We start from the raw sequence: 25,241 nt of genomic DNA, 5'->3' as shown, positions 1-25,241 counted from the left end.
CGAACGAAGTGGTCGATAAACTGATTCCAGACAACCCTGGACAAGACACAGAAGAGGCTTGCCAGCCTATTTATCCACTTGTCAGAAAAGTAAGGATGCTGATGAAGGCCAGGTTTGGACTGGGACACTCACGGGGCTTCAAGGTGAAAATAGCACTCCTGAACAAGCTTGGGGATGAGAGAGGTACTGCAGTCCAACGAGCTGGTGGATCTGAACCACTGGTCCAAGAACTGTTTAAAATTCAGACTTTGAATGGTGACAAATTAAAAATCTTACTAGTCTGAAAAAAAAAAGGCAGAGGAAGGTGCATCGTATGGTTCTTGGCAATATTCTAACTCTTAATCTGGTTAGTGGTGACCCAGGTGTTTGCTTTGTGACAATATAAGAGTTGTGCATTTGTTTTGTACCCCCTTTCTGTATTTCTGTAATACTTTTGAACAGTTAACAGCAAAATCTATGGAATGTCATTTTCTTGCAGCTGTTCATTCACCTGAAAGACCACAACCCTCTCACATTCCCCAAAATGTAATTTAAAATGAAATCTTCTCAAATTGATGGTAGAATTAGGTTTTTCTAGTTGTATTCACAACTAGCAGATATATTTGCTTAATTTGGATATTTTCTTCATGAAATGTAAAGATTCTCAGAATGAAATAAAGAAAACAAAGCACATTCCAAACTTGGAGATAGCTATAACCCCCAAATATATGAAAGAAGTGTGATGTGTGATTTTTGGTGAAGACTATCACTGTAATATACATACTCTCAGAATTTCAAACCATAGTTTTAAGTCATTTTTTTGGTGACTACCCAAATTCTTTTACTATCTTATAATACTGGATACAAAATTATAGATTTATAGGAAAAAAACCCATGTTTCATTATAGTAAAATACTGATGTTACCTCATAAATTTTACTTTATAAAGCAGTAAAAACCTTAAAAAAAACCTCTAGAACAAATAGTGCAACCTACAAAGTGGATTCTGAAATAAAGGCATGGAACATTAAGATTGTTTAATAGGGGTTCCAGCAATATCTTTAAGTGGATTAAAAAAGTCACCAGAATTTTAAAATCAAATAAAATTTTCTGCTATAAAGTAATCTTATTTGCTATAAGCATCCCTTAACTTTGTAGCTGAGAGCTCAAATAGACTCCAGCAGTACTACTTAGTCATTTATTCTAATGGCACTGTTGTATTTAACCCTCATAAAAAAAAATTCCTAACACTTTAGCAGCAAGTTTTAAAAACTATTTATCACTAATACATATAATACATGTGAAATGTTGGTATGAATAGACACTTTTTAAAAAAACACTCTTTCAAGCTTGTATGAAAGGGTATCCATTGTAGCATAACAATTTTACAGAACAAATTTGATGATGTGGTTTAGAGATGATGATCAAGAATGTAATTTTAAGCAAACACTTTCCCACATAAAAGCCATACTTTCAAAGATAGAAATAACTAATATCCTCTTTCCAACTTCATTCTCATTAATTCTTAGTCTTATAAGGCTCACAAGTTATTATTCTAATTTTCAAAATAGGAACAAGACAATGCATTTGAGAGATAAATAGGATCCGAACTCAGTTATCTTTAATTCTTTTCTTTCTTTCTTCACTGTGCCAAGCTAGTTCTTCATGCCTAAAAGACATTACGGTGGCCTGGAAAATTAAAAAAGGATGTTGATTTTCAGTTTCTTACTATCTTTATTCATAAAGTAGCCATGAACATTAAGCCCATTTTCTAGGATGGTTTACAATCATTTATAGGTTAAGAATTTGGCATTTAAGATATTAAACATTTTTTGAATTTAATTATTAAAATAGACTGACTAAAACTTGTGTCTCCAACTTTATTTTGGTCATAATACTTTTCATAGTATGTGGTATTTGATTTTGAAAATGAGAAGCACACAATCATATGCGTCCCAATGACCTCTTTTTAAAGTTCTCTAAGATACCCATTTTGGACATTTGGATTAGCAGGCTGAAAACAACTGCATTACACTACATTTGTAAGCAAACAAGAAACACTTTATTTGGAGTAATAGCTAAGAAAGCAGCTTTTTATGGAGATTAAAAAAAAAGGAAATAGGGGAAGTATGAAATAATAGCCATCCCCCTTAGGAAATTAATGTTCAAAATCTCTTATAGATCTTATTAAAAAAGATGTGATGTTAGTTTAACATTTGACAGATATGAAAATAACTCTCAGTAAAAACCTTGTCTAATATGTATTTTAGGTATAAGTGAACCAAATATAAAGTAGTATTAGATGATCCTTCACTTCTTTATGTTCTCGAAAATGAAGAGCATACTTATGATTCCTTCATAAAAATGTGCCCTAAACAATAACAGCTTCAAAGTACCTTGACTTCTATCAGAGAAGATCACATTTTCAACTCCTATCCTTCTGTTTATACTTTTCATATAGACTAATCATGACAACAGAACTGTAAATTCCACTTTGAAAAGATGAATATTGTTGCTCTTCCTTTCACTTCCAGCTGAATTCCTGTTGTAACACTTAGATGAAACTCCCGTCAAAACAGTAAAAATTAAAGGCATTAAATTAGTAGCTAAAATCAAAGTACAAAGAAAAAAATGTTTTTAAAGATCAAAAATAAAAGTACAGCTTTAGTTATGAAATTATAATTGTATCTTGACATATGGCAGCAAAGACCATATAAAATGTACTCAGAGGCTAATGCTATTACACAAAAGGTTTCATACATATTTTTTCCCTAACAACTTAAAAATCAATTTTAAAAAATTGGCTTACTCACTATTGGGCAGATACTCAAAAGCTGTATTTTAAATTCGGCATTATCTTTTATCTCCTTAAAGGTAGGTTGTTATACAAACATTAAAAGTACAATAAGTTAAAAAACAAAACAAAACCTTGGTTTAGCATAGCTGAATTTTATATATAAAGCAGAGCACTAAATAATGTAGAAACCTGTTCACCAGAACAGAATATCAAATAACAATAAACGAACATTATAGCTCAAAGAGAAGCAGAAAAATCCCAGTCAGGCTGTGGCCGCACAAATTTTTTAACCCCTTGTTCCCGTGCTTCACGTGACCTATCCTAAACAAAATCGATCAATATAAACCAAGACCAAGAAATTCTGAACCGACAGTTTACTAAAATGCGATTGGGCTTACTGCCAAATGTGTTAAGAAAAGTAAGTTCAGCATACACGCTACAGAGCTTCAGTTAACCTGGCAAAACAAAAAACAAATCTTCTTACTGTGGCTACAGATCAAAAATTCACATTAAAAAAGAAAGATCTGGCATTTAATATGGAAACTTCCCAGTACATTCTAAAGGTAAACAGAAAAGGCCAGTAATGAAAAACCGTGATAACCAGGGCAGCAGCACCAACATGGCCAAGACATACACCTTGTTACATAAAATGGGAGCCTACAGATTGACATGGAGATACTCTAATTTTAAAAGTCAACTATATCACAACTTATTCACCATTACTAATTCCATTACGATTACTAGGACTTTAAAAGTGGAACTGGCAAAAATGATACTACCAGGATTCAACCCAAAAGCCCAAACCAAAACAAAGCAAGAAAATTAGATGGCATTTAAAGTAGTCTCAACAAATACGTAATTTTTTTCCTTTATCCTTCATACTTTTGTTTTCTTTTTCAGCCCTCAAAAAACACTAGTTGGAATTTTTAAAGCTGTGAAACAATGCATTTCTTATTTTTCTTCTTCCTTAAACAATAAACATTAACACAACTTGTTAACAGCCTCACTTACAACACTTCTGACACAACTCAGGATCTGCTTCTCGGCTCTTCAAACTGGCGGTGCTGTTTTGCTGAATCAACAAACACTTCCTTTTGCTTATGATGATCTGGTCCTTGGACAAACTATTCACAATGCAGTAACTGTAGCTCTAAAGAAACTTCATTTTTCCGAATCATTAATAGTACTTTACCTGAATGTATGAAAACACAAAGGAGGAGCTTCTAAGTTAAACCTTCTAATACCGTTTGAAATGGTTTGGAATGGTTGATAAAATTTTGAAGATCTAACTCAATGCACCTCTACAGAAGTAGGTACCACTGCTGAATCACAAGGATTGCCCCCATTTCATGCTTCTCTCAATCTGCTCATCAAATCAAAATTAGCTCCACCAATGAAAGCAAACTGCACAGATAAGAAAGTGTAACTATCTTACAATCAAGTTGTAAGTCACACCACCCAAGTTCTGAATCAAACAGAAAACAAAGTCAGGAGCTACACTCACAGTTTAAAGTTTACAAGAAATAAACAACAACAAAATCACATCAAACAAGAACTACATAGCTAACACCTTGGGTCGCAACTGTTCTGTCAGTCTGACAGCTGAACCAATCTCTATGTTGAGAAAACACATGCAGACTACCATTTCTCTGTGAAATACATATACATTCTCAAACAAACATCTCACAGGAAACACTGATTTTATATTAAATTGTCTTTTTGAAAACAATTTCGCACTGAATTACATTACAAGTCATTGCTGTACATCTTCAATTGCTTAAAACAGTATTATAGATGTTTACAAAGAATTATAGTAATATACAAGAGGATTTCATAAGAATTGAATGAACAATGTTTAAAGTAAAAAGAGTTATTATAACCAAGCAGTACGGACATTAGGGGGCTTAGGTCTTAGCGACAGGCCACTGGATGTGTCAAAAGCTGATGGCTCACTCTTACAACTGAGACCACTGGTAGCACTGGATGTCCTTGAAGCTCCTCCTGAAAATATACAAAGAACAAGAAGTAATTTGAATATCTAAATCCGCATCTGATAAACTTCCTCTCCTACTTTTAAGCCCAGAATAAAATGTTCTTCCCCAGTGCACATGTGTTTTTAATAGTCTAATTCAATTATCAAACAGGACTGCACTTCAGAATTCCCTGTGGAAATTAAAAATATAACAAACATGCCCAAACTCTACACTAGGGCATTTTGATTCAATAGATTCTGTGTGAGAATCAATGTTTTTAAAAGCTTCTCAAAGGATTCAAGTAGGAAAAAAAACTCTTTGTATAACCATCTATACAACAATATCAACAAATATCAACAAATATTTGTTGAATATCAACAAATAATTTATCACATTCAAGGCATAATACTAAGTGTGAATTACTGGTATAAGACCCTATTTTAGTCTCTAACTATATCAAGGAAGTGATGCTTGGAGGATGAAAGAATGGAATTACTAGTTATCTGAATGTTTAAGACTCACACGAGAACTGGGAAGTTGTGGCATTATAAGTGGTTCCAACTTTCTCTTAGTACTGGCTTTTATTCTCTATAGTTTGGAATGCATACATGCAGTAACAGCACAGACTCCTGTAGGGGAAAAGTCTGGCCTTTCCCTGGGCCGCACACCCTAACACTAAGTGGTCACCCACACCTGCCTTCCCTGGGATACATCACACCTAGGTGTGTAATGGATCATATATTGAGCATTAGAGAAGGATTACATCTGATGACTACAGATAGCTACCTTTTCTTTTAGTTACCCGATGAGGAAGACAAAGCATATATAAGGGCTGGAAGATGTTACTAAAAACTCTTAATTAGCTAAAGAGAATGTTTCGGCAACTTTTAAACCATATCTGTTCATTTCTTCTTTTAATGAACACTGAAACTAAAAGTCTCTCCTTCATTATCTAAGAGGATATTTTCAATTGTTTTATCTCCTGGTTTCCTTCCTATGCTGCCACTATACGCTGTAGACAAAACCTGAAATTACGTGACCTAACACAAATAAATAAAAAGCATGCCAGTGAAAAACAACAGACTGTATTTCAGAAATCAGTATTTTAAAATGCCATAGAACTTGTTACATTTTTTTTAAAAGGACAAAAGATACACACAAGCACAAAATAATTTTGCATATGCTTACTTAATGGGCTGTACTGGCCAAGAGTGGACCTCACTCGCCCTGAGGCCGGGGATGAGCTGAGATAACCCATGTGGCGGTGATAGTCCATCAGCTGTTCTGAGCGTTTCATACCAACCGTTGGTTTCACAGCTTCCAGCCTTTTCAGTAAAGCCTTCATTTAAAGACAATCAATTTAAAAGCCAATGTCAGATAAATAGCAAGAGTTTCGCAAAAGGCAAATACTTTCTAGAACCTGAAATTCACAGAATAAATTAGAAAAGACTTCAGGTCACTGTGAAAAAATATTTTAAGTAATGTTCTTCCAGGAAAATCTAAGGGTTTTCACCTCTCCCTTAGCTAACCAAAAACCACTGGGATTTTAACAACCGATTGTAGGCACGTATCTCTTTTATGTCTAGTTACAATCTTAGGGAAAGTGCTGTAACTTGAAATACATTAAACTTGATTTTCTCATTGGAATGACATAATGGGAGTAACAATGCTAAGAGCCCAGTGTTCAACCCTAGAAATGGCCATGAGCATTTCTGAGTTCCTCTAAGTTCTGTATATGATTACAGAGCCTGCTTTTGATTACAGAACCTGTTTACTTCCCAGCAGTGCCTCAAGGGCCCCCAGTACACTGAGGAAAGGCCAGGGGAGCCGGACTCTCCGGTCCCCGCTCCTAAATTTCCACCAGCCCACCTGTGCTTTCTGTATTGTCTGTTTTACATACTGCAGATTCTGCATAAAATTACTTGGGAAAAAAAAGTTTTTGCTCTTAAGAAGTTTGAAAACCAACTACTATAGAATATAAAACTTTTTAAAGGATATATAAACCAACTAGCCAAGGTAACATAATATCCAGTAATGTGGTATTTGCACTAATACGATTCAGTAACAGAGGCTAATGTATAATGTCCCTAATTTTATTCATAATCCTTTCTTCACAAATTAGAAGGTGAAAGAGTTTCCTTTGTTTGATTTTCACAGGCTTCGGTGAGAAAGGAATGTTTAAGAGAACCAAATGGATCAGGGAGTTGATCCACGGTGGTGTTTCAGTATCTTCTTTATTGATTTAAACTTCTGTAGCAAGCTGAGCTTTATCTGAAAAGAGAATGCTGTTCTGCACTTAAGATTCACATGAAAAACTCAGCCTCATGAATTCAGTCACAGGACAAGTTTTCTCTGCACAATCTTTTCCCTTTCTTCCTCAACTTAGTGTTTTTCTTTCTGTTGTGGTAGAATATACATAAAAGTTACCCGGTTCCACTTGACTGTAAAGCTGCGGTATTTCCATCATAACATACTGTCTCTTTCTCTTTGTAGATGGAGAAACTATATGATTTAGGTGCCCAAACCTACTAAGAGCATAGCTTCTCTACCTGCAGTTTATAACTGAGTAAGAAGCTTCTTATTTATCACATCATCAGAGTATTCTACTGGGTAGAGCAATGTTTGCTCTTTTATCTGAGCATCCTACTAACTACCCATTGAGCTGCAGGGTGAAATGGACAGGACAGAAAACTTGATACTTTCAGTTACCTACTAATTTTGCTTTTTTCCTGGTAGAAGTCTCAATGGTTTTTAGATAAACTGCTAATTTCCTAAATTTATTCATTTGGCTGTATGTATATTCTCCTTTTATAAACTTCAAGAAAAGTGCAATGCTTATTTATCAGATACAAAACACATAAAGTAGTATGGTCAAAATCATTTTGAAATAATTTGACAATACAGCAAAAGAGTAAACCTATTCTGTGATCTTGATGTGTCACTTAGCAAGTTTACATGCAGAATCTTGGGGAAATCGGAGAGCCATGATTTGTTTCAGCTCTCCAAATCACATGGAACCAGATCATGTGTCTGTGTGTCACATGAATGTAGTAACAAGCTAAGCAAAAGCTAAAGGAATGATTGCAGACAGAAATATCTCTTACTTGTAGAAACAATATCAAAATCCAAAGGATTGATTACAGTGTAAGTCCTAAAATCAAAAGAATACACATTTCAATCTAGTCATCAATTTAGAACTCCTCAGTAAAACTTAAAAACGATAGTTAAAAATGTTGTAACACTTGTAATCAAATGATAAAAAATATATATAAGTTATCTAGTCAGAAAGACCTGGATTTAAACCCTGGCTCTGCCACTGATTGTGTGATCTTGGTCAAATGACTTAATAGAGATATTTAACAATGAGATAAAACTCAAAGAGTTAGTTTTGAGAAGTGAGATAAGGCATATAAAGTGCTCGGGACAGTGCCTGGCACACACTAAGGACTTACTGAATATTAATGCTATCCTTGGCACTGCTTTGATTATTTTCTAGTTGTCTGACACACAACAGTATTATCTTCCTAGCTGAATTATATTTTTCCTTATATTTATTCCAGTTTCTTACATAGCTCATGGTGGACATTAAACAGGTATCTATATGGTGGATTGAAAAATGGTAAGAATGGTTACTTATGTTCCAATTTATGGTTTACAAAATCTTAGAACTGCTACTCAAATCAGATTCTAATAATGAATCCCAACATAGCTTGTCTAAATATCTCTTTTCTATCCAGGAAGTATCACTCTTTTTGGAAAAAAAATTAACCCAGCTTGAATCCTGCCTTCTGAGGTAGAAAGGTTAAAACAAATTAATGGACAAATAGTGAGTTAATGATTTCTGCAGTTGTCAGCAGAGGAGAGTTGCTTTATTGTTTCTAAAGTGAAAAAGCAAAGATCGTGAAGGACATTAGAGACTAACAAGTGTCCAACAGTCAGGGAAAGACAGGGCTGTTCTGCATATTTTTCTATAGCCGGAGTTGTATTTAGTCATCATTACCTTTCCTTCTTCTATAGAAGAATACAACAGACAATAACCAGAGGAGGAAAACCAAACAAACTATAGTGAACTATAAACTAATTCAAGATCTTGGAACGAAGGTACTGATTATTCCACGGATTAATACTCACACTAGGTATCAGATTTGCTATAAATCTTCAACTTTGCGACAACATATCACTTTCTCTGTAACATTTTTCACATTCTATCTAAAATTACCTCTCTTGACCAGTAGACAAAGAACAGAAGAGGAAGAATTTTATTTTTCATTTAATGTTTTAAGAATGGTTTGAATTTTATAAATTCATACATGCAATAATATTACTTTAAAAATAACATTTTTAACACAGGAATTCCTGAGTGGGAAGATTATGGTTTACTTTATTCGAGTATTCCTCCCACTCCCAACCCCTCTTTCCTTCACAGCTCAGGAAACTGACATACCTACAGTTAAAAGAATGAAATAACCTCATTTCTCGTAGAAGGGAAAGTGAAACTACAAATTAAGTATCCTTACTGACCCCTTCTCCTTCTGCTAAGGTTATTCTTGCACTCTTTCATAAAAACAGAATTCATATAATCTTGAAATGAATATAAAGAGACATGGTCTAACAAGAATATTTCAAAACTCATGAATTAACACATTTGTCCCTTTTTGAAATAACAGTTCTACTATAATAGAATTTATGTAGCAAGCACGCCCTCTACTGGATAGTTACTTTCTCTTTATTTTTCCTTTGATTTATTTCCCTTGTGAATGAGAGGGAAATGTAGTATTTGCCCATTGAAACAAATAATGAAGAACTCAAACTTCAAAAGAAAACCAGATTAACAGTCTGCTTTTAACACTACAGCACAGGACTCAGTTTTACACATCTTTGCGCCCCTTTTCTCCCTTTTCTGCACAGCACTGCTTCTTTGTCTTGAGTTTAGCAGTCTCAAACAGCCTCTGGATTGCTAACGAGCTCATGTAAGAGTACTGGACCAGAACTGTGTGAGTTATCACACTTGTCAGCCATATGAACTGGTCTCTATCACTGGAGATGGGGCAAATAAAGGATTATAAAGCATAAAATTATAAAATAATGGACCCTGCTTATGCAGCACATCTGACACAAGGGTGCTGTGTGTGTGTACACACGTGCATGTGTGTTTTGACTATGAACAGTCTGCAAACAGGTTAAAAAGTATACCATCTCACACAGAAGAACTGTTAGGGCCAACATGGCTCTAAGGATTTGGGGGGCGATTGTTATACAATAAACACACAAAAATGAATAGTTTATAAATTAGAAAACGTAATGAAATAAAAATGTAATGAAAAAGTTTCATGCACAATAGCGTAAAATATATAATTTTGAAGAAAACTATAAAACCTAAGGTAGAACATAAGGCCTGAATAAATGGAGAGACATATCACATTTCTAGATAGGAAGGTTAATATTTTAAGAGTACCAAACACTCTGCAATTAAAATGCAATTGAACACAATTCCAACAAAAATTTCTAGTAACTTTTTTTTGTAAAGAAAAAAAAAATCAGTCATTATGAAGAATAAATGCAAAGGAATAGCCAAGAAAAAATTTTTAAATGTACAGAATTATTTTATTTTGGTTTAGAGGATGCAGAGTTAAAACATAAATCTGGAAGATTAGTTTTCCTTATAATAACATCATAAATGATATTTTATAATAAATTATGTTTCTCAGTTTAGCCTTAAGCTATTTTTTCCACTTCTGTATGAATTAAGTTTTGATTCAGAGCTGCACTGTCCAACGCCATGAGCCACATATAGCTAACAGAGCATAAAAAAGTAAAATATCTCATCATTAATTTTTTTATATTGCTTGTATATCAATGTAATATTGATATATTACTACTAGAAAAATTTAAAGTATACATATGGTTCACATTATGTCCTACTGTTTTCCAGTATAACAAATAAGATCTTACTATGAAATGGAGGAAAATATTGCTCATATATACAAATTACTAAGTATATAAAGTAAAAAGAATGAAATAGTGATTTTCCACTGTTGATGAAAATAGCAGAGATGTACAACTGATATGGGGGAGAGCAAAGGCTGTAAACAGAACCTCTTAACAGCTTTCATCCTACTCATATATAGAATTGCCATTAGACATTAATGGTGTCAACTTTTCAAAAGTAAACTCCAGGTTCCTCAAAAAGAAAAACAGAATTACCACGTGATCCAGCAGTCCCACTCGGGTATCCCCACAGGGACTGAAAGCAGGGACATGACAGATACTCATGTGTCAGTGTTCACTACAGCACAACAGCCAAAATGTGGAAACAACCCAAGCGCCTATCATCAGATGAATGGAAAACCAAAATAGGGCACATTCCTATAGAGGAATATTACTTAGCCACAAAAAGGAACAAGGTTCTGATACAGGCTACAACATGGATGAAACTTGAAAACATTATGCTAAGTGAAACAAGACAGACATAAAATGACAAAAATTCTATTATGCCACTTAAATGAAATATCTAGAAGAGGCAAATTCATAGAGACAGAAAATAGATTAGAGGTTACCAAGGGCTGAGGGGAAGTGGGGATTGACTATAGGTACAGAGATTCTGTATGGAGTGATCAAAAAAGTTTTAGAAATAAGTAGCAGTGATGATTGCACAACACTGTGAATGTAATTAATGCCACTGAATCAGTCACTTAAAAACAGTTAAAATGGCAAATTTTATGTTACATACATTTTTACTGCAACTTACAGAATGAATAAAGTACCAGAATCTATTGAATGATACACTTTAAATGGGTATGGTATGTGAATTGTATCTCAAAAAAGCTGTTAAAATTAAAAGTAACCCCAAAGCTAGGTAACCTGGGTATGATTCTGCATCTGATAGCTATTTAACCTTGAGGAAGTCTCTGCGTCCCACTCAGTGTCTCATTTCTCCTTCAAGACAATAGTAACTATTTTATAAGGCTGTTATGAGGCTTAAATGACCTAAAATTTGTAAAACAGTGTGCACTATGTAATTGCTTGTTAAATAAAAAAGCTCTGGAGCCACATGGGAGAGTGAAAATAATGTAAAACCAGATGTTCGTGATGTACAGTAATACCAAATTTCCATAAATCATGAACGAATCTTGAAATTGCTACAGTGACGTACAGAAAGCTGTCACGTAGCTCACCACCCGCCAACTTCGTTTCAGCTTGTTTTGTTGTCTGCTCTTGGCCACACGCAGGGTAATCTTCCTGAAATGCCTGAGACTTTACCATGTTTTATAACTATACTACCTCAGCTCCCAACCCTTGGTGTCAGTGATGGTAATTAAGAAATTGATACAAGGTGTTCCTCTTGCAAGGTCAGGTTGTGTACATAGTTAAATAGAACTGAACTGGGGATGAAACATAATAAGGGTGAATTTGGGGAACAAGTTTAATAATTTCAATAATAGTTTTATCAATTATTTTAGCCCTGAATTTATGTGCTCATTAAGGGTCTAATTTTAGTTTAAGACACTACCTGGGTTTAAAATCTTGGCTCAGCCACTTCCTTACCAGCTCCCTGCCCTAGGTAATTATTTAACCCTTTTAGGTCTCAATTATTCCATCTGTAAAATGTGGATAAAAATAGTACCTACCTGAAAGAATTATTATCAGAATTCAATAAGCTAATTTTTAGAAGATGCTTAGAACAACCTAACATTAAAATAAGAGCTCAGTAAATATCAGCAATTAATATAAATTGAATTTTATAAAGAAAATGATGTTATGAATAATAGTTTTTAATGTGAAGATTTTCAACAGTTCCCACGCATATTCCCTAGGACGTCAAACTGTAATTATATGATTTTTAACAATCAATCCATACATTCAAGCAGACCACCAAACTTGACCTAAGAATGTACTTATTCTTTAAAATAAATGACAAATTATTTTAGCTTTCAAGGATACAGTAAAGTGAAACAGATTTTGCTAGTGACTGAATACTTCACAGAAGATATAAGTATCTGACCCTTGGACGTAATTTCCTATTCTACCATAGTGATTTAACAGATGTAGTCAAATAAATAATGGAGCTTTCAGTATTTTCATCTAATAATCCTTTAAAATACAGTTTGCTGGATAAAAAAACACATTGTACCTTCCAGGCTCATGGCTCATCATGTATTTCATGCCATACATACCTATTCTGACTTCTATATCGTTAAATTTGAAAATTTGGCTGTATTGGGGTTTCCTGAAAGCTGGACTTACAGATCAGTACAACTGCATTTTCTTTGCTGAGTAAAAATTTCAGTTACTTACCATGTTCTCTCTTTCAATCCTTTGTTGTTCCCTCTGTCTGTTAAGAGCACTGTGATATAACTTGGGGGGATGAGCAACCGATCTTCTTGGAATCGTACTTTTGCTTCCTGGTTTTTCAGCCTGTCTCGACAGTTCTTTCAAGAGCCTCTGATTTTCCCGATCAATCTGTCTCACCTCCTCTCTTGTGAAAGAGTAGTTTTTCCTAGGTGCTACTGACGGCTGATCAAAGTGATGTTTTTGTGGTCCTTTTTTATCTAATTGCAGAAAAGCTACAGAAGTGAACAAAAAAAGGAAAAATGGCTAAACCAACAAGCAGCACAGCAATATGATGGTACATGCTTTAACTCATAAATGGAAACTACGTTAACTCATGAAAAGGGATGTCTGAAATAATGTCAACGACATCCAGACTACAACTGTGTAGGAAAAAATTCAGAGGCAGCTTTGAGTTTTGTGCTCACCGGGTTCTTCGGGAATAAACAGTAGACACAAAACGATGAAAATATTTTAATAAAAAATGTACATGGTACTGGTTGTACACAGCAGGTGTGATTTATGGTAAATGCCTTTGCTGTGTTCATTTTATGTTCCCCTAAGACAGCTTGATAGTTAGGAACTTCTAGTGGAGGGCACTAACACAATACTTAGATGGATTTTATTAGTTGGATGGCATACTTCAGAAGATAAAACATCCTTGGCAATGACTGATGGAAACAATGGTTGGAAAATGGCAAAAGCAAACCTGGAATATTCTGAAACTGTCACCTTAAACTGAAAATATTTCAGTATTTCAATATGTCCATCATCAGCAGAACCACTTCTTGAGTCATTAAACACCATTTATTAGAAGTCAATACAAAAGATTTATGGTCTTAACACTGGCATGAAAACAAATACTTTCACTGTAAAAGTCAAACTTTTATTCCTGAATAAACATAAGTCAAAATGAATACATTATATAAAAGGAGTTTTTAACCAAGAAAAATATTTTGCATACTATGATTATCAAATGAAATTTTTATCAACATGTGTAATTCTTAAATTTTCATATTACTATAACAATTTTCAGTAAGTGACAATTATTACTAAACATTTGTTAGAAGCATCTAAAAATAAGCTTGTTGAATGCTTCAGCTTAAGTCTGTACTAAAAGTGAATATATTATATCAGATTAACAAACTGGTACATTGGTTTTGTTTTAACAATATTTTTTGAAGTAACCATTATTTGTTTTTATTAGAGTACCTTTATATTAATTTCTTTTACTCGCTTAGCATTTTACGCTGTTAAAAGCACAGTGCAATAAGGGAAAGAGGCATTTTTAACCTCATTTTACAATGTGGCTGATGCAGAAAAGTTAAATTATTTGAGCAAGGTCACAAAAACTGTAAATCTACCTCCCAATGTTTAAAAGACTATCAAAGATTACAGAAACTTACAAAAAAATGATTTAACAGTGGCTTCCTGAAGGAAAAATTAGGATATTAATGGCTGATAATCTATTGAAAACCATACCAAATTAATGACAAAATCTGAATGAGAACACATTTAGAAAGATATATAGGTACATCACTGAATTATCTTGCTTCCAAGAAATAACCACTTCATAGGATTTAATAAGGTTTCTAGATTAATTTAGCCACATATGAAAGCCTTTACAATCAAATTCTAAACGGAATTAAAGGTAAGCTATTTTCCTAATGGTATTTTTTAAAAGTTTTTAAAAATAAAAGAAGGCAATAGCTAAAAAATAAAATAAAGGAAGAATTTCAATCTAATTCATTTAAAAAATAGCATTCTAACTCTCCTTGATGGAAAGTCTATGTGGAGCGCATATATACTGATGCCATGTGTCCCTACCACATTTTTCTCAGTGGCTATATAGTTCAGTATGAGGCAACCTCCGATATATGATCCATTGTTTTCCCAATTAAGATCTAAAAAAGTTTTAACTTGAATAAACTTTCAGGGATACAAACATTTATATAAATATGGACATATTTAAATTCACACATTTAAAAAATATTGCTTCTCCCTAATTTTCTTTAATGAAACAATTTTGTTCGAACTCTTTACAGTATTTCAATATGTCCACCATCAGCAGAGCCACTTCTAGAGTCATCCAACACCATTTATTAAAGTCAGTACTTCTACTGAACTTAACATGCACCTAAGCTAACTGAGATACAGACAGCATTTAGAAATTCTGTGCGTAATGCTATCAATGGAAATTTTATCTCAAGTTATATTAAGTTCTTATTCACGTAAAATTAGTTTCTTAAAAAATTCATCCTGTAGGCACATTCATAGATCCTTATTTAAAAAACCAATGACATTTGCTTTTTTAAATTATTTTTTAAAGGTTTAAAAAACCCCAACATTTTTGTAACTGAGGTGGCAATTCAAGGAGTAGTAACTAGATTTACTAAATTTCTTTGTCTTCTTTATGAACATCTTGTCAGATAAGAAATTCTGCGACATTCTTCCTGTCTCCTTCCTTTGCATCTTGGCAGGCCTATGACTGTGTGGACCAATACGACACAGCCTAGGTAAAAACGGAGATGCAGGCCACCCCCCTCTTGTTGGCTGGAATCCTTGTGCTTTGGGCCCTGAGCCACCCTGGGTGTCTGACTCCCCTGTAAGGAAATCACACCACACAGTGGAGGGGCTCTGTGTTGCATAGGCACTATGATCCTAGTCTTTGAGTCATCCTAGGTTGCTGCTTTACCATCTAAGTTTTGTGATTTGTTATCAAAGCAATAGTAACTAACACAAAATGTAGTACCAGGAGTTGGGTATTACTGCAACAAAAACCTAAAATACGTCGCACTAGCTTTGAGACCAGGTGGTGAATAGAGCTAGAAAGGTCTAGAGGAGATTGTTGGTGAAGAGGGAGTGGCAGAATTTTAGTTAACACTGTTGGCTGTGGTGACAAAGAAAGTGGAAAAAAATACCTACTGCCACTGGTGGATTTTGCTAAGCAGATCTCCAGGCAGAATCTTGAAAGTATCAATGATTTATTTCACCACAATAATGAGACAGGAGAGAGAGAGGGGAACTAAAAAAGGAACCGGCCAGTTTTCAAGCAAAATTCAGACAGAATGTAAGAGTCAGGACTCACAGTGTTCAAAAGTATAACTACTGGTTTACCTTCCTGGGCTCTCCCAGCAGAAGATTCCTAAAGCACTCAAAGTGCTGTAACTGAGGAAACATGCCTGAGGAGCCACAGCTGCAACTGGACTGACTTAAACCCTGGATCTGAGACTAGGGGGATCTTTGGAAAGGGGGAATGTATTTTTGTATTTGGGAGGAATGTAAATCAATGTACAGCCAGAGGTTGGACTGAAGAGGTTTTGAAACATGTCCACGTTATTTCATACTCCTTCCATTAAGAAGGAGGGGCTATGCCCTCCTCTCAAATCTGGGAAGGTTTATAACTGTTTAAGCCAATAGAATATGGAAGGAATGATGCTATGTGACTTCTGAAGCTAGGTCATAAATGGTGATGAGGTTTGTGCCTTGTTCCCTGGAACACTGTACTTGGAGCCCTGAGCCAGTTATACTGAGGCTGCCATATGTGAAGCCAGGTCACAGGGAGAGGCCACACGTGAGCACTCAGGGCCTAGTACTCCTGGTCTTCAAGTCACCCCAAGCCCAGACACCTGATGTGTGAGTAAACAGGCACTCAGATGATTCCAGTCCCCAGCTGTCAAGTCACCTCTGCCTTTGAGACTGTCCATACCCTAAGTGTTGGGGTAATTTGTTACGTAGCAATGGTAACTGGTATTTCACCACCCCCAAAAAATAGTGTGCTAGACAAAATTTCAGTGGGCCAAGTGCAGCACACAAGCAGCCCACAGCCAGTTAATGCTTTTTTCTTAGTCTAATTGATCTATCCATCTTCCATAGTGATTAGGGCTTTATCAATTTCATCATCTAGTTCTGTTCTGTTTATATCATACATTTTAAATCAATGGCTGTTAAATCTTCAGTGTATTTGGTCAGGTTATTAATGTAAAACATTCTTTGTCCCTTTTAGTGATCTTCACATCTTGAATTCTATTTTTTATACTAATAGGATTGATATTTCTATTTTCTCCTTTTTACTTGCCTGGCATATCTTTTTCCAGTCCTTATTTTTGTTCTTCCTATGCTATTCTAAATATCTGTGTAGATTAGATTTAATTAAAAAAATTTTTAACCTCCTCTGATATTATCTTCTGATAAGTTAAAACCATTTATATTGTTTGATCTCTTTTCTTACAATCTTATTTTTTCTTTGTTATTTTTCCCCATTTTGGAAGACTATGCTAATTTTTTCCCCCTAATAGACTACAAATCCTATATTCCAATTCTATTCTTCTAGATTAGAAGATCTTAAACTTTTTGGTCTCAGGGCCCTTTTACACATGCAAAGATTATTGGGGACCCCAAAGAATGTTTATATGGGTTACATCTATCAATATTTACCATGTTAGAAACTAAAAGTGAGAAGATTTAGTTATTTATTAATTCATCTGAAAACAGTAATATAGTAAATAGTAAAATAGTAACCAGTGATATGTGAACATCACATTTTTACAAAAAACAACAAACAAGTTAGTGAGAAGAATGGCAGAGTTAACATTTTTCAGAATCTCTTAATGCCTGCCTTAATAGAAGACAGATGGATCTCCCATTGGCTTCTGCACTCACTGTTGTGCTGTCACTGTCATGAGCCCTGGAAAACTCCACATGTGATGGGAGAGGGTAAAAAGCAAATCCTGCCTTAGTTTTATCAGTGCAAATAGTTCTGTCCTTGCAGATCCTCTCTAAAATCATTGAGCTTGCTCCTTTAATTCTGTTTCAGGTGCTATGTTCTTCACCTGAGTTTGGTGCCTCTGTTGATTTTAGCTTTTCTCAAATGTTTGGTAATATCTAGTGGTGTGTTGAGGATATCTGAGATTTCCCACTTGTCTATCTGAATCCTGTATGCTGTGGCCTGCCAGCAAAGGGACAAAACATGCTGCTGGGAGGCTGTGCCAGCAGCCTCCAGTCCCAGCATGGGCATCCTCTTGTACACAGGGTTTAACAGGGTCTGTATCTTCCCCTCCAGTAAGGCACTTTGCTTCATCTCTTATGTTGGTATCAGTTTAGCAATAGGCTTACTTGGTTTCTCTGCTCGTTAATGCTTTCTTATCCCATTTCTTTCTTTTATATTAGTTTTTCTTCTCAGGATACAACCTCTGATAAGATATCTTATTAATTATTTCATACAGAATCTAGGCAGTAAAATTTCAGGTGGTGCATTTCTAAACCACCTCTATTTTGGCCCCCAGATTCTTCCTAAACTGACCTAATTTTATCGTAACAAAGCATGAAACATACTTCTAAAATCTATTCAAGTCAATGTGACTGCTCTCCAAATATTAGCGGTTCATGCCATAACCCAATGCCTAACTTGGGTTTACTCTATTACTCCATTTTTTGATGCCCTCTTCTGTCTATTCAGGGATAAACAGCTCAAGGCCAAAGAACTAATTCCAACCACACCCTGTCAACATCTATCTAACAAAGGCAGGCTTGGAATGGGAGTGGGAAGTCCCTCATATCAGCCACCTTACTGAGCCAAAAGAGGCTGCATATTCAGAAATTCTATTAAATTTTCAACTTCTGTTGTAAAATAAGATGTCTAATAATTCTAGTCTCCACTGATCTTCCCTTCTTCTAGTATTTCTCACAGAACCTTGAATTTAGAACGGACCTTAGCTACCTATACCAACTACCTCATCCTACAAGTGAAGAAACCAGGGCACAGAATAGTTACTGCTTCATTTAGTACTTAAGTCAATATAACATTAAATTTAAAATTTAAATTCAATATATAGTTTTTAAAATTACCTTTTAAAAGATGATTCAGGTCCACTGTGTCGTGCAAGACTTTTTGTTTATATCTGTGGTCTAAATCGGAATCAAACAATGACGACTTTGAGGTGAGGCCGGGCTCATGTTTTTCCTTCCCTTTTTTGGCCGATTTCAAAGATTTTGAATTACCTTTAAAATCCTCAGCATTTTCATACACTTCTTGACTCACGTTTTCTTGCCTTTTAACTTTCACCTTTTGATCGTTTGATGCACCCAGTTCAAAAGACTGAACAGGGCTGATGTCTGGAGTTGATAAAGGAGTAACATCCGTCACAGTGTCTTCAGATTCCTCGGTGTAGTCACCAACTTTTGGCTTAGTATTCGAAAGCTGTGCTCCTGTTGATTTTTCTCCAGGCTTATACTTCTGTTTTGGAGACAACTGGGTTGCACCAGATAGACGTTTCTTTAATGATGGAGATGAATCAGATATACAGAGATCAGACTCGGTATCTGAGCAGTCTGTACCAGAACTTGAGGATGAGGAGGACAAAGAGGAAGAGGAGGAAGAGGAACTACTTCTGGAATATTTTTTACTTAGGCTTCTTTTAAAGTGATTAGATGGTTTACCTGGCTTGGACCTGACATGATGCTTTTTCCCATCATCACTGCTTTCCTCTCCATCAGTATAGTAATCACGTTCACCTTCATTTACGATTTTGGGAATTCTGTCCGGAGTGGGCAGGTGTATTTCATGTTCTGTTGTAGCATCACACAATTCTGACCTTGAAGAAGTGGTCAAACAATTCCTACTTTGTATATCATCATTTTCTACAGGGTGTTCTTCTGGAGGAATCTTCTCATTTCCTTCAGTTCCCTTCTCAGTAAGATCATTCTCCCTTCTTTGTACTCCAAATTCCAAGTTTACATTTTCTGTACCTTTATCTATTCTCGCTTTAGGGTCATCACTTTGCTTCTCAAAAACTGAGTTACTTTCACATTTCTTTGCTTCTTCAAAGTCACTGTCAAAGAAAGAATGATCCACTTCACCTTCTGATATATCTCCAAACCGATACATGACGACAAAAATATATCTGAAAAGGAGGAAAGTGTAACCATCAGACTGAAGAGTGATTTCCAAATACTTTTCATTTTTATACAGTAATTGCATATTTTCCCAAGTTGAGAAGTTTGGTTAATATATAAAGAGAAACATGAAGAAAAAAAAAATACCAAAAAAAAAAAAAAACAACGCAGTGAAATGATAATGGGGCTAATATCAAGTTCCACCAATGATCTGAAAAATAAGTGTAATGGTTTGGTTTACAGAAAAATAATGGATCATCAAGGCAGGCATATCACAAACATGGATATCTAGGTGAACTCCAAAGAAAATCCAATTTCTACAAGTTAAGTACAGTTAAAGTTTAGAATAAGAAAGGATGGTGTTAAAATTTCATAAGGGGGAGGGTATAGCTCAGTGGTAGAGCACATGCTTAGCATGCACAAGGTCCTGCGTTCAAGCCCCAGTACCTCCATCAAAAATAAATAAATGAATAAACAAACAAAAAAACCGAAAAACAAAAAAACAAAAAACAAAAACCAACCTCATAAGATCAGCTAAGCCAGCCCAAACACACATTATTCTGGTAGAAATAGTTCAATGATGATTAACAAGCTTCCCTATTTCAGTACTTGTCTCTGTCCTATTCTGTTCCGTCACTGCAGTTACTGGGGAAGCAGTGGGAGGTAACGCTCATTAAGAGTAAAAGCTCCCCATCTCGTCTTAAAAGAGCAGCAGTTGCTGCTAGTGTGGTGCGGGGACCACTATTTTGGTTACAAATCTTAGATTATTGGTTGACCTGTAAATTCATGTAAGTATCACTAACAGAAAAATTAAATTAATTTTAAAATTTTTTTGTTGAGGAGTTTTGAAACACTAACTTATTGAATACACATTCATTAGAAAAAGGAAAATAGTTTTGAATTTTACCCTCAGAGATAACCTCTGGTAATATTTAGACTTTTTTTCTGGGTAAAATCACTTTATTTTCTATGTATATACAAGTATTTCTATGGGCTTACAAACATGGTATATGATATCTGATGTTTCAGAGACTTTTTTTCATTCAAATATCTATCGTGAACATTTTTTTCATATCTATAAGGGTAGATCTAGATCACTGTTTTTTGTATATATGTATTTTTATTGAAGGATAATCAGTTTACAATGTGTCAATTGCTTGATTTTAAAGTATTTTAATACTTCATGCAATTGGAGTTAAATTGAAAATATCACTATAAAGTTTTATTTTTCTTTCTCTTATATTGGCCTACACAGCAGTGTCACATTATCTGTTCCTGGTAATCTAGAATTCAGAGTTTAACCTCTAATATTATTCTCCACTTAAATCCTCCCTCCTCAAAAAAACAAAAACCCGGACTCCTTGGAAGGCAGCTGATTCCATATTCAAATATGCCTAGGGTAGTGGTAATAAAACAAAGGAGCCAGTTTAAAGGAGCTTTCACTGTCCAAGCTGGACAGTTTAACACTGAAAAATAAAAAACACAAAATACACTTAAAAATGAAAAAGTAATTCTTTGGAAAGCCATTAGTTCATAATGACATTTAAAAGGGTCAAAAAACATGAGCTATGTTAAAGGAAAGGTGTATATAAATTTCCAATAACATGTAGCCAACAATCCAATTATGGGCTCACTATATTCAAATTATGATTAATTCCATTATACCACATCAAGCAATACAGTATCATGTAATCTATATTCTAAATCAGCCATGATACTCTGCAGTCTTTGTCTACATGATCCTGCAATCTAAAAACAAGTGCACATAGCCATGATTTAAAACTCAACCAAATTTATGTGATAGGTTAATATGATAAAGTATGTGTGGTAATACATTTTATCATCATTGCGTAATTTTTTCCACCTTTAAAGTTTTGAAAAATATAAGAGATTCTGATATATTAAACTTATAAAAATTTAACTGTTTATAATCAACTTTTAAATACATAATAGAAATCTGATTAAATCAGTAAGTTTAGACTTATTAGGTTTATAAAAACATCTAAGTACTTATATTTCCTTTATGAGATTTGTAAATGTGTCATGTCAGCTGTCTGAGGTACTTAAGAAAATCAAATATACTAAAATTGTAATTGTGTCATTAATTAAGCAAGTTTGCAAATGCTATACAATATTCAGGAAAATGTAAATAAACATTAATTAACTTAAGTGAGGATTAAATACATGTGAGTTTATAAATTCTAACATTATTACATTTAAGCTGAAATAAGATGTGTAAGTAGATCTTAAAGATTTAAGAAAAATTAATTATAAAACTTATACCTAATATTTATTAAGTATAAGAAATATTATTTCCCATAGCACCAATCAATGCCCTCTTTATGTTGTAAAAACCAAATCAACAGAAGGAAGCCTCCTCCCCAAATCCTCGAGAGAGATATCTAACAAGGTTTTAGATATGTTAAACAAAATTTAACCAAGTAAATTTTAAAGATCTGACTGGCTTTACTGAACAATTCATCAATTAGGCAGCATTCCATCTAGAGTAGAAGGAAGCTCCAAAGGGCTACTTTGGGAAAGGTTTTTAAAGGGAAGACAAAAAAGTCATACACAAAAAAAGACTATTTCAGGCTTAGGTAACCTACTCATGGGGGGACACAAGGGGGTCTGTCTATGTGGCAATTTACCTCATCTTCCTTTGAGGGGTGGAGAGGGCCATGTGACAGATTACCTCACTGGTGCTGCCCAGAAAATTCCTGACTGACAGGTTAAGACTACATTCCTGGGGGACGCTGAAGCTTCAAGTGGGTTAGGTATGGTTTTGGTGGCACGGCCTAACATAAGGGACTCCATTTGGGGCCTGTGGTTTTCTTTTTAACAACTTCCCCCTTTTGATGAGACTCAGCTTCATGAGAGATGTGACCAGAATTGAAGGCATTAGTGTCACTCTCAGCTACCGCTCTGAAGTCCTCCCAAGTTTTTGTTCCTCTGTGGAGCCCCCATAGGTTACAATGTTTTTGCTTAACCCCTGTGATTTTCACAGGTCACAGCTTCAGGCCCACAATATTTAACTCAAGTCATTCTCTTTTTCACTTTTCTGACTTCAGTCTTAGGGAGACTATCTGCTTGGTGGTTAGTGGCTGTACACATGCATTACAGCATTACTTATAATATCAAAAAAAAATCTGAATTGAGGAATATTATGATTCTATTGAAATAATTATTTAAATCAGGGCTCAGCAAACTACTGTGCATGGGCCTACTATTTATTCTGAAGATGAAGTTTCACTGGAACACAGCCCCATTCACAGATTTAGGCACGGTCTCTCACAGCTTTCCCACTACAAATGCGGAGTTAAGAAGCTGTGACCGCAACTGTAGGGCTCACAAAGCCTAAAATATGTATCAATTGGCCCTTTACTGAAAGTCTGTGGACCCCTGATTTAGGTACCTTATCAGCATGAAAAATGCAGAATACAAAATTGTTATCCATACTGGGTTAATAATACAATTTAGACATTTAAACAGAAAGTAAGAGGAGAGGGCAAAAATTAAGAGTTGTGGCCTACTGGGCTACCTTCTAAGATTATGAGCCATAAATCACTAGATTATGTTAGAGCAAAGACTGCATGTCCATTTGCTGGGATGCTGCAGAGGGAATTTATGCATTAGGAGGATATGCTCTTTCCCAACCCTAACATTTTATGAACTAGGTCTAAATCCCAAAGTGTATCCATAAGCCAAATGGTTACTGATACTTCTTTGAAATCCCTGTTTGTCACAGCTGTTTCCTGCCTTGCTTGTCTCCTTACCAGACTGGGAACTCGTGACATCTTGCTCATCTTTACATCCCAGTGCTTAAAGTAGGACCTAACAAAATGCAAGACATTCAGAAAGTGTTTATCTGATATAGGAGTTTGGAGTTACAAGACAGACTGCACCCTAGTTCTGCTCTTTGCCAGATAGCTATGTAAACAGAAAAATCATCTCTTTCACTTGAGTTAGTTTTCTAACCATCTCCCCACCCACGCACACACCAGAGTCAACTATTCCCCTGTCCACCTTTACATGGTTCCTGTAGGTCCCAGTAGTTGGAAGCATCTGCCTTCCCTTAAGTGATCACAGTTCATGAGAAGAGGTGCATACATAGCCCAGTGCCTGGGAGACTTTTCAGATTTAAATTTAGGCTCATAACATCCAACAGATATGGTTATTGTAAGGATTTAAACATTCAGGTGATTTAATTCATGAAAAAATTATCCAACTAGCCCATCCAGCTAAGCAATCCTTTTTGATAACATTCACTTCAAAGTTAGTGAGATTCAGTTTACATGAGAGAATAATACAAATATAGACAATAAGATAGTAAAGATTCTCTTTGTATGTTGGGAAAGGGTAAAAATTAAACGACAGTTCATCAGACTACAATAACCCCTCTGGTGTTCAGTGAGGACAAGTATTTACCCGGGAGTCACCTGGACACTCCCTGCACAGCTCCTGCAGAGCCAGCAACAGAAACGTTAATGTTTTCACGTTACATCAGGAAAATACACAAATCTGGCATTATTTCTAACCGTCATTTTGATACCGTGACACTATATATCCCTAGTGAGACATAATTTGATCCAAAGAAGGTAACTGGATACACGAAATCTCGGCCCAAAGTAAACACCTGTATTCCAGAAACTCGAATTCCTTATACGGACCCTCTCCTGACGCCGCAGGTAGCGGGAGATAACTGACAGTCTCCGGCCCTCGGCTTCAGGATCAAGTCTGTGGAGGTGGTCGGCGGTGACCAGAGCCGGACTCAATGGTCGCGATCACATGTTAATTCAGGGCAGACCCCGATTAGCCGAGCCACCCGAGGACGCGCCCTGAGGGCAGGCCGGGCCGTCCCACCGCGGCCGGCTCGGGGTGCGGGGTCCGACGGACCGCGGGCCCCGGCGCCTCTGTGGTGGTTACAGCCGCCGCGAGGGCCGCCAGGGACGGAGAGGTGGCGGGCCTGAGGGCTGGGGTCGCCGGCTGGCCCGCCTTCCGAACTCCCGCGCCGGCTTCCGCATACCCACCCTGCGTACTCGCCGCGGCCTGGGTTCCGGAAGGGGAAACGGACCCCGAACGCGGGGCTGGGGCGGGGGGTGGGGGGGACGGGCGCGGCGCGGGAAGCTGGGGAGGACCCGTCGCTCGCGCGCCGCTCACCTGGGCGCCGCGACCGCTGCAGCCGCTACGCGCCGCCGGCGGCGTTCTGGCCTCGCGCACGCGCACGCGCTCCCGCAGCCTCTCCACGCGGCCGGCGCGGCGGGCTCGAGCTTC

The 25,241-nt window shown here is 36.0% G+C and overlaps 1 protein-coding gene across 2 annotated transcripts; it reads right to left on the bottom strand.

The window, feature by feature from the left end:
* Positions 1 to 1,692: 1,692 nt before the first annotated feature.
* On the bottom strand, positions 1,693 to 25,241 carry CFAP97 (cilia and flagella associated protein 97). 2 transcript variants are annotated; one of them, XM_032468462.1, is made up of 5 exons: positions 25,128 to 25,241; positions 18,924 to 19,978; positions 13,044 to 13,312; positions 5,937 to 6,087; positions 1,693 to 4,776 (listed from the first exon to the last, which is right to left on the bottom strand). In XM_032468462.1, the coding sequence occupies exons 2-5, from the start codon at positions 19,960 to 19,962 to the stop codon at positions 4,649 to 4,651; spliced, it is 1,587 nt and encodes a 528-aa protein (XP_032324353.1). In that variant the 5' UTR covers positions 19,963 to 19,978; positions 25,128 to 25,241; the 3' UTR covers positions 1,693 to 4,648. The 2 variants fall into 2 exon arrangements, with proteins under 2 accessions (XP_032324353.1, XP_032324355.1); XM_032468464.1 differs by having other exon boundaries at positions 24,998 to 25,130.

This window comes from Camelus ferus, chromosome 26 (assembly GCF_009834535.1).
Source record: "Camelus ferus isolate YT-003-E chromosome 26, BCGSAC_Cfer_1.0, whole genome shotgun sequence".
Classification (NCBI taxonomy): domain Eukaryota; kingdom Metazoa; phylum Chordata; class Mammalia; order Artiodactyla; family Camelidae; genus Camelus; species Camelus ferus.
This window is presented reverse-complemented; position numbering and strand designations above follow the sequence as displayed.

Coding starts and splice junctions, on each gene's coding strand:
- CFAP97 (XM_032468462.1), bottom strand. CDS start 19,962: ATGTATCGGTTTGGAGATATATCAGAAGGTGAAGTGGATCATTCTTTC. Junction 13,313..18,923: donor CCTGAATCATCTTTTAAAAG/GTAATTTTAAAA, acceptor TCACTTCTGTAG/CTTTTCTGCAATTAGATAAA. Junction 6,088..13,043: donor GGATTGAAAGAGAGAACATG/GTAAGTAACTGA, acceptor CTTTAAATGAAG/GCTTTACTGAAAAGGCTGGA.